Raw genomic sequence first — 10863 nt, forward strand, 5'->3', positions numbered from 1 at the left:
AACTGCCATTACACATTGTCTACCGTTTGGGAGTGTAAATATATGTTTTATAGTAGTTGATGTTTACTTGTTACTAAGTATAAACGAACGCCCCTACATAAATAATGTTGTAAATATCAATAAACTGATTATATGGAATCGTATTTATTGCAAATATTTAAGTGTGTAATTCTTTACGTACGTGATTTATTGGTAAAATGTTTAATTCGTTGTAGAAGATCCACAAATGTATTTTATTGGGTAAATATAGAGTAACGTATACCTGACTTTCTGCTTTAGCAGTGACATCAAAATGAGTATTGAATAGGTATGTTATTTTTAATTTTACATTATAATATTTTTGTCCCGCATACCGGAAAGAGTATAGTTATAGATTAAAAGCTTTATTAGATTATTAATAGGGAAAAGGGCCTTGAAATAAAATAACTACTTATGTATTTATCTCAACACAAGCAGAACGTATTTCATTATGTTGTTGATACAACTAGTTCTTTAAGGCTCTCTTATTAGACTGAAATTTATCGATATAATTCGATTGAGCTTAACCATTTATGCTTAGATCAGCGACTCAAAATTACGAGTCGAATTCTCTGAATATAAACATAGATTATGGCTTTACTCCTTTTTGCTGACAAAGAGGAATGATAACATTTACGTGGTATTTCCAATAGCTTAAATCGGATTTACGTACTTTTTGGCATCGATTGGGCACCGTAAGCAAATCTAAGCTAATGGACAGAGGTGGCTTTCAAGGAGTTTCAAGATACATATATAAGGTGTTTCATGAGACAAAGAGCATAGTTGATCCACGTGTTCCATGTCCAAAATTCTGCTTCATAAACAAAATCTCAAAATGCTCATTACTGGTTTACAGCGTGTAAAAATTTCAAAATTATGAATTTATTCTAATCGCACGGAAATATTTTAACGACTTTTTTCAGTGATCAATAGTCAAAAAAGACGCATGTTGCACCATAACATAATTTTGTAAATGTTTGCCAGTGGCGTGCGTATATGCATGCTACCGAATGTGTTAAAGAGAAATACGGTGCCCCACTGTATTTTTAACTGAAACTACCTATTATATTTTCTTGCTTCGAGAAGCGGTAGGGATTCTAAAGTAAGATTTGTGGTAGGTGAACTAAATTGGGTACATTTAAATGGGAACCACCGTTTATATTGGAGCAGATAAGCTGACGTCAGTGTTTTCTAAAATTGTAAATTTTATATTTACTGGCTCGCGCATTTTTATAGTCTGTGGGATATACATAAACTCAGTGGCCAAAGTAGATAAAAATATCTAAGAATTTTAAAAGCTACACTATTTTACAATCAATCGAAAAAAACAGAATTACAGCAAGTGTTCAAGAACTTTTGCTCTCTACACGCTTATCGATGATTCAGCTTCTAAATTGGATTTAGACAATTTCTGGTAGACGTGTACACTCCAATGAAAATAATCTAGGGTCGCTAAATCAGGTGAACGTGGTGACCAATGCCCAGAACCACGACATCCAATCAATCAGTCCGGAAACGTCGCATTTAAATGGTTCGTTATTACGACCGAATGCGAAAGTGATATGGCCTGTTGGAAAACCATACCTTTCCTCGTCCTTGTTGTTTCATCTATGTCCTCGTCATCAGTAGAGCGTCGTCAAAAAGGTTTGGCAATTCATTCTGCAGCAGGTCTAAATATCTTCGGTGCGTAAGCCGCTTATTGACAATGATTCCAATATAACCATCAATTACTCCACTCCACGTATTTAATGAAAAGCGATGCGATGAGCTTTGTGTGTCGCACGGGAGTTTTTCTCCGCATATACATGATATCGTTAGATAGAAGTCGAGGTCTGAATAAAAGGTAATTCTGAATTTAGCTATAAAATTCCAATAACTTTGATCCATCTCATGGATACAAGTGGAGCATTTGTCTTATATGATAGTGTAATCTTCGAAGTATCTACAGTTGGCGTGACATAAAAGTAGACGATTAAATAGTTCTTGTCTACGGCTGACTTTCTTCCTTAATCTAGCTTAACGTAAATGACATTCAAAATTACATAATTAACATTAATCAAGGAAGGATGGTTAACAAAATATCCATGGTTTATAAAGAGATTATTTAAATTGTGAAATTCAAATAAGTTTGTGTCATACATCGTAAATATATTTGACGTGTTTCACAAAGCCGGATTTACCAAAACAGGAAAAATCTTCTTTAGGAGTCGTATACTTTGATGTGTACTCAACTGTACCTTCAATTGTGAAACATGCAATTCTCTACTAATTTGTCATACACAATGGTAGCGCATTTTCCACTTTTCGCAGAATATTTTCCTAATCGTTGTAATTTCTAAGAAATCTTATGGCAAGTTTCCAATTTGGCTCATCTACCGCTTGTCGTAGCAAAAAATCCACGAATATGTTTTATTTGCAAAACGACAAGAAACTTTAAAAATATTTGTAATAAATATAAAATACAGTAGCGTGCCAATTTTTCTCTATCAAACTCGGGAGAGTGCAGCTACGCAAGTCACTGCCAAAAATTAACAAAAGTATTTTATTGCAAATCATACATATTTTCATCAAATTTCAACACGCTGTAAATATGTAACGAAGTTCAGTCCCACCGTGAACCGCCGGGATCGATATCTAACAAACTGTAATTAAAAGAAATTTGAAAATTGGACAGTGTGCGAAGGTCATTGGGGGCAAGCGGTTTAAAATATTTTCAAAATTACCACACTTCCGGCTAAACCGGAAGTAGATATCAACTTGCTTATTTTAAACGGAACACCCCATATATTATTACATTTTTGAATTCGACTCTTAATTCTAAATATATTTCGCATACAATATAATGTAGCCAAGTCTAACCGTTTTTGATATATTTGAAATTTTATGTAAAAAATTACAGTTGCAGCCACTCGAATAACTATTCATTTTTCCTATAAGGGATATTGTCATACTTAATTTGAGTCGCTTTTATTGTTGAAAAGGACTTACTTTAATGGAATTTCGAAAATATTTTGAAAATTATTATTACAGTCTTAAAAAAATAAGTTTCAAAATGCAGTTGAGAAAACCGCCCAAAATCAATTTATTCAAATGGAAACCCCCATTTTTGATAATTTTGTCATATTTAGTATTAAAAATAATTATAAGTTTGTGTCACGATGTCTATTCCAAAAGTGTTTAGTTTTCGACATATTGCCAATTTAATGTTTTCATTCGGCTATTTTGCAGCACCTTTTTTTAAGTCCTGTCACTTTTAGCTGCCATGACGAAAGTGGCCATTTTTAATAGAATCAAATGCCAAAGGAATGCTGACAGCTGTCAGTTACCTTTTGAAAATAATTAATAATCGTGCCAGGGTGCTCCAATTATACAAAACCAAGATAATTTAAACTTATTTATTATTTATGAAGAATGTGCAAAAATAGCCATATGAAAACATTAAATTGGCAATGTGTTGAAAATTAAACACTTTTGGAATAGACATCGTTACACAAACTTACACTTATTTTTAATACTGAATATGACAAAATTATCAAAAATAATGTTTCCATTTGAACAAATTGATTTTGGGCGGTTTTCTTAACTGTATTCTTAAACTTATTTTTTTAACACTTTGTATTAATAGTTTTCAAAATGTTTTCAAAATTCCATTAAAGTAAGTCCTTTTCAACAATAAATGCGACTCAAATTAAGTATGACAAATTTCCTTGTAGAAAAAATGAATAATTATTCGAGTGGCTGTAACAGTCATTTTTTACATAAAATTTCAAATATCTCAAAACGGTTAGACTTTGGTATAGGATATAAGACATTAAATACATTTACAATTTGGAGAAGAATTCAAAAATGTAATAATATATACTGTGTTCGATTTAAATAAGCAAGTTGACGACTTCGGTATAACCGGAAGTGTAGCCATCTTGAAAATATTTTAGGCGGCGTGCCCCCAGTGAGCTCGGCACACCGCCCAATTTGCAAATATTTTCTAATTACAGTTTGCCAGATATCGATCGCGACGGTTCCCGGTGGGACACCCTGTATATTTGAGCTATCGTTTATATTTCGGATTATAGCGCAATTATTTCATATGATTCCTAATACCATCAGTACATTCTGAAGCAGCATAGAATTATACAAGTAATTAAAATAACGGCGTGTGTTTAATACTCCCCGATTCAATTCAATTCAAACGTCATCCAGTGGAGAAAATTACTAAATTATCAACCTAGATGTCAAACATCTGGCCTATCAATTAAATATTGAGCACCTAATTAATTATTTTTCTCTTTAAATTTGGACATTGGGATAAAATATTTTTTGGCTACCGTGGATTAAGATTTAGTCTTGATTATTTCCAGTCTAACATTGCCATGGCCACTACTGAATAAAAGCCTAACAAGCTCACCAGCTTTACGGAACAACCGCAAAAGGCTCTTCATCGCTTTTGATAAGATACTTTAGGCCGAATTACTTATCTTTGCATTGCGCCTTTTGCAAATACCTACAAGATTCACAATTCGTAATTTGTGATTTTAAACGAGGGCTTGGATTCCAGCATTCACAACCTACGGATATTACTTTCTCAAATATTTGTGCCAAAATATTTATTCTTTTACCTATTACGTTCCAAATAATTTAAAAATTATTATTGATAAAAATTGTACGCATAAAGCGGACTAAATTGATAAATTAGCATACCTTCAACTTCGTGACTTGTAGCCATCAACTCTCCATTCTCTCTCCTCCACGTTATTGTTGGCTCCGGAGAACCAGCGGCAGCACATTGCAGGCTGACATTAGATCCTTCACGTACTACCATGTCAGTACTAGTTGGATAATCGAGAATATCCGGTGGCACTAGCGATTAAAAGAAGATTAAGCAATATTGAGTATATACAGGGCGATCCAGTAAAAAATGATCAGGTATGTCCGTTCTTTGTTACCAACCAAAGAAAAACCGGTCGAATCTTATTTTTTTGTCTGTATAAAATATTTTTAGCTTTTTTTAAATCACCCTTATTGGTAGCCTATAAATCTATAGGTTTTTTATTTTTAGTGAATGTATCAATGTTTCGTCTTTAATGTTAGGCAATTTAAACAGTGACACATTCTCATTTGTTGTTCAACATTTGTTGAAAATTGACATAAACCACCCTACTCCACATTTAGAAAAACCCCTGAAATCATCAAAACAAATCGATATTTTAGCAATATCTACCTCACAAGACATTACCCAATTAATTTCTAAATGCAGTTTTCCTTAATAGGCGAATAAGGATGCGTTTTGCCATTGAATAACCGTTACGAGTGAGAAAGATATGGCAGTCAACTTGAACACTTTTAAGATTTGGATCCTTAAAACTTTCAAAATTTACTAGTTAAAAGTGGCAACTTATGCCCGGTTTCCGAACTCCAACATATCGCTTACATAAGCTCATAAACTACCAAAATCACGTCTGTTGGGTTTCTCAACGTCTGTTTAAAGCTTATTGGTTCCATAAGTTATCGAATAGATATCTACACTGTTAAAAAAATCTGGTTGAATTTTCAGTCAAATGTAATTGAAGTTTTTTCCACACACGTGACTGAAAATTCAGATACCTGTTATTGAAAATTCAGAAACCAGTTATTGAAAATTCAGATCTTGTTGTTGAAAATACAAATGAGTTTCGGTAAAAAAGAAGAAGGAAAAGGATATTTAAAAAAATCTTCTTCGTACCATACTCAGAGATAGCGTGGGCGACCTCCGGCGCATATTTGCTTAACGCACATACAAATTATACGGGGGACCTGTCGAGATGTTTTCCTATGGTAGATTTCTGCTGTTGTTTTCTGTGGGGTCTGCTTCCAATGTTTTCCACGAAGTGACCAAAGTATCGCTGCGGGAAAATTTTCACGCCTTGGCCGGGATTGGAACCTGGGGTACCAGATTGTCATGGAGATGCGTTTTTCACCACGCCAATGCAGCCTAAGATATTTCACGGTGAAACTGTGATAAGCTTTTCTGTACGATGATACAAAAGTGTTCTATTGGTTGGAAATCTGTTAATTCGTCCGTTGTAGTACGAACTGACAGATATTCAATCAGTCCCTGCAAATATGTTAAGATCTGAAAACTTTTCAGTTCCATGTTATTGAATTTTGGATTTTCAATAAGAATACTGAAAATTCAATCACAATGTGCATGAATTTATTTTCAACAACCAAAACCTAAATTTTCAGTTACAAAACTTACTGAAAAGTAACTGAATTTTCAACTCATTTTTAACAGTGTACTCGAAAATGGATGGATATCGGCTTCATAACGTCTGACGCAAGCGTGTAGGGTTTGTTTTGATTTTTACAACAGAGCGATTCTAACCTAACATAACCTACTCTTATTACATAACAGCATTACATAACAGTTTTGTTTTGTTTAACGTATAAAAACTTATTATAATTATTTAAAATGGATAATTCGAGTTCATCTTCTGATGATGAAATTATTGAACTTCTAAGTTATATTGAACGGCCAAGACGGTATCTTGAACGAGAGGACCAAATAAACAAATATGGAGATTCTGAATTTCGCGACAGGTTTCGTTTAACGAAACACTGTTTTAGTGTATTATTGGACCTTATTGGGGACTACCTTAAAACATATACTGTGAGAAGGAATTCATTGTCCGTTAGTGAACAGTTATGCTGAATTCAGATAAAAACCCAATGGCTTTTACATCAATTCTGACGGTTTTTTGAAACATCTTCAAACCATATGTTTAGCTACCGATCAAAATGCGTTTTTTTTGTGGCGCCATCTAGCTTGCAATGCACAAAAGTGAAAGTTCTAAGTTCTAAGTCTAAATCAAATGTTGTTGGATCCGAGCACAACAAGATGAAAAATTACTGGCTGAGTGAAAATAGTTTTCTACTAATAGAGGACAGCTGGCTACACAAATACATAAAACAACAAGAGTACAGAAGAACCCAATGGCAAATTTAAACCAAAATTTGTAGAACAAGAAGAACTTGACTGAGGACTTGAAATGAACTGAAAGATGAACTGACAATATCTAAAATAACTCCAATTTTCAAATCAGGTGCAAAAAACTCACTAAATAATTACAGGCCCATTTCAGTACTGAGTGTATTTTCAAAAATCATAGAGAAAATAATGAAAAAAAATATTTTAAAAGATGTGAGTGAGAATGAATTAACCGACAAGTATCAGTATGCATTCTTGGAAAACAGTAGCACCCTGAGTGCAACAGTGGACTTTGTGGATAATATTTCAAGAGCCCTGGATAGGGGAGAATTAGCCGTAGACATTTTTATTGATCTAAAAAAGGCCTTCGGTGTGGTTAACTTAGATTTATTATTCAAAAAAATAGAAAGCATGGTAATTAGAGGACAAATGTACAAAATTTTGAGGTCTTGTTTGACAGGTAGATCCCAATATGTTAAATTAAATCAAACAAAGAGTGGCATCTTATCCAATGCATGTGGAATACCCCGGGGGTCAGAGCTTGGGCCTCTATTGTATTCTTTATATGTGCTGAGTCTTAGGCGCGTAAATTTAAAAGCTAGATATTGTAACGCAAATGGCCTGGGGTACTCACGTTTGGAAGGGGGATCGAAATTCATGGCATTTCAGTAAATGGGAGCCCCATTTGGGCTCCATTTACTGTCAAATATGACACCGACAAGAGGGAAATTTCGCACCTGGGCTGGAGATTTCGAGAACCTTCTGGGTTACTTGGAGGAAACTATATAAGCGACGACGAGAACCATGGGGAGTCAGTGAAGTGACAGCAGCGACGGAGTTCAGAAGAGGTTAAAACACGCGAGTCGGAAGACCGAGTTTTCCGTTTGTTATTGTTATTGTTTGTGAAGTTGACGTTAATTTAGAAGTTAGTTTGTTCCTGTTCCGTAGTTAAAGTCATACCGAGTGGAATAAAAGTTGGAAGCTGAAGAAACAGTTGGATACTCGGTCATCCACGGTACATTTGGTGTCAGAAGTGGGATTTACCAGAATCCAAGTTGAATTTTGATGAAAGACAAAATGATGGACAAAATGGAAGACAACAGTAGGAAAATGATGGACGAAATGAGCGACAACAGTAGGAAAATGGACGAAATGAGCAACAACAGTAGGAAAGTGGACGAAAAAATGGACAAAATGAATGACAAATATAAAGAGATGCTGAATAAAATGGACGACAACGCTAAGAAATTTGAAGACCTGGAGACAACCTAGACAAACTAAAGAACATTGAGGAAGACAATACGAAGTTTCAGAACAATGTTAGAGATGAAAACATAAAGTTTCAAGACAAAGTTGATAAAAATATCTGCCGACTTCACACACATGTGGAAGAAAAAATAATCAAAATTACACAAGAAGTAACCAGGTACAATGCAGGATCTGATACAATAAAATTTGAGGCGCAATCTCCAAGCAGCAGTAAACTGAAGCCGCCAACATTCGATGGTAAAGTCGCATGGTCCACATATTTATGCCAATTTGAAGCCGCTGCAGTAGTTAACGGGTGGAATTATCAGGAGAAGGCAACAGCACTTATATTTCCCAACGAGGCGAAGCAACGGAAATTTTACGATCAATACCACAAGGTAACCGTAAGAACTATCAGGCCATGCTTGAAATTTTTCAAATGAGGTATGGTGACACACATTTGAAAGAAGTCTACAAAACCCAGCTTAGAAGCAGACTACAAAAAACAGTGAAACCATGCAAGAATTTGGAGCGGACATTCTACGTCTAGTCAGGTTAGCATTTCCATCACTTCCTGAGGAGATCATTCAAGAGCTAGCGGTAGAAGCATTTGTTAATGGAATTTATGATTCGGAAATATAAACGCACCTACGTGTAAAACACGCTAAAGATCTTTCGCAAACACTTGCTCGTGCTTTGGAATATGAAGCTGCCGAGAGCGGCAAGAGACGTTCATCAAGAGTTAGGTTTATGAGACGTGATGACGACGGCGAAGAACCAGGACATGCAAAATTGATAAAAGAAATGATTAGAGAGGAACTTCGAAATCAGAGTCTTCAAAATTCAGGTGATAATAATCATCAAAAACCAAGCGACTTCGAGAGACGCCAAAAATTAAGAGAGAAGCCAACCTGTTGAACTTGCGGTGAAGAAGGCCATATTCAAAAATATTTCCGAAATTTCAAGACCAGAAATTTTTAACGAAGAACCGCTTCTCCAGGAAGACAGCAGGAAAACTCCAAAATAGTCAGCCTTGAGGGGCGAAAGCTGGCTAGGTGCTACCAAGCCCCACCATCCACTGTCAAGGTTACGATTTCTCGGCTCAAGAACACTGGGTCCAGCTTGGTAGTACCAGGGACAATATGTTGACGAGAAACTAAGATGTTTTTGGATACTGGCTCAACTCACACCATCGTAAGACCTGATGTACTTTTTAATTGCCGTCATCGGAGTGAAAGACGAAGTACTAGAATGAACTGTGTTTTGGAATCAGCAAATGGAGAAAATATACCCATCAAAGACATACCTCAAAGAGTATTAAGAAGTGGTCAACCTTCTGGAAAGAAATTTGGACGTGTTTGCACTCTCTGAAGACGACTTCGGCAAGGCAGATGTAGTTCAGCATCGAATAAATACGTGCGATGTTGCTCCAATTAAACTGCCTCCTCGAAGAGTTCCGCTTGCCAAGCAGGAAGAATTAGCTTCTATGTGAGCAGACATGGAGAACCACGAAATAATTGAACCATCACAAAGTCCATGGACGTCACCCGTAGTGCTGGTCAAGAAAAAGTATGGTTCCAGCCGATTCCGCGTTGACTACCGAAGGCTTAACGACATCACGAAGAAAGACTTTCCTTTGCCCCGTATCGATGATACACTTGACACACTGTCGGGCTCAAAATGGTTTACCACGCTGGATTTGAAGAGCGGATATTGGCAAGAACGAATGCACCCCAAAGACAAAAAGAAAACTGCTTTTTCAACTGAAACTGCACTTTGGCAGTTTTATGTAATGCCTTTTGGACTCTGCAATGCTCCAGCAACTTTTGAGCGTCTAATGGAGACCGTATTACAAGGATTAACCTGGAAGACTTGTCTTGTATATCTGGATGACGTTATAATACTTAAACAAACCTTTGAAGATCAGCTTAAGAACATCGAGCAAGTTTTCAACAAATTAAGAGCTGCAAACCTGAAGTTAAGCCCAAAGAAGTGCGCATTATTCCAAAAAGAAGTTCGTTACCTGGGCCATATAATTTCTGCAGATGGCGTAAGAACTGATCCCGAGAAAACAGAAGCAGTGCGATGTTGGCCTGTGCCAAGGAACCAACATGAAATAAGGAGCTTGTTAGGACTTTGCTCCTACTACAGAAAGTGTATTAAGAACTTTGCAGAAATAGCACGCCCGTTACCCCAACTCACAGAAAATTCCCATTTCCATTTCAAATTTCATTTGAATGGAGGGAAGACTGTGCAACGGCATATGAAAAGCTGAAACGGGCTCTCTGCTCGTCTTTTTATTATCAGCGGTATACTCGACACTGATGCGAGCAATACTGCCATTGGAGCTGTGCTTTCACAATTGTAAGATGGTGAAGAAAATATCATCGCTTACTTCAGCAGAGTTCTATCGAAACCAGAGCGAAACTACTGCGTCACCAGGAGGGAGTTATTGGCAATGATAAAGTCCGTACGCTATTTCCATAAGTACTTGTATGGGCAGCCATTTCTCTTGAAGACTAACCATGCTTCTCTAAAATGGTTGTTGCAGTTTAAAAATCCAGAAGGACAAATTGCTCGATGGCTGCAAAGTATCCAGGAATATGACTTCAAAATTGAACATAGAAGGGGTT

The 10863-nt window shown here is 36.1% G+C and overlaps 1 protein-coding gene across 4 annotated transcripts in view; it reads right to left on the reverse strand.

Annotated features, from left to right (window-relative positions):
- The window catches only part of LOC109541240 (neurotrimin), an 83205-nt gene that overhangs the window by 30535 nt on the left and 41807 nt on the right, over nt 1–10863 (reverse strand). For all 4 annotated transcript variants that reach the window (XM_048661495.1, XM_048661494.1, XM_048661493.1 and 1 more), the window contains exon 4: nt 4717–4875. In XM_048661495.1, coding sequence (XP_048517452.1) covers nt 4717–4875 — 159 coding nt within the window. The remainder of the gene's footprint in view (nt 1–4716; nt 4876–10863) is intronic.

Source organism: Dendroctonus ponderosae, unplaced genomic scaffold, assembly GCF_020466585.1.
Source record: "Dendroctonus ponderosae isolate FM_Combo_2020 unplaced genomic scaffold, Dpon_F_20191213v2 Dpon_F_20191213_1, whole genome shotgun sequence".
NCBI classification, from domain to species: Eukaryota; Metazoa; Arthropoda; class Insecta; order Coleoptera; family Curculionidae; genus Dendroctonus; species Dendroctonus ponderosae.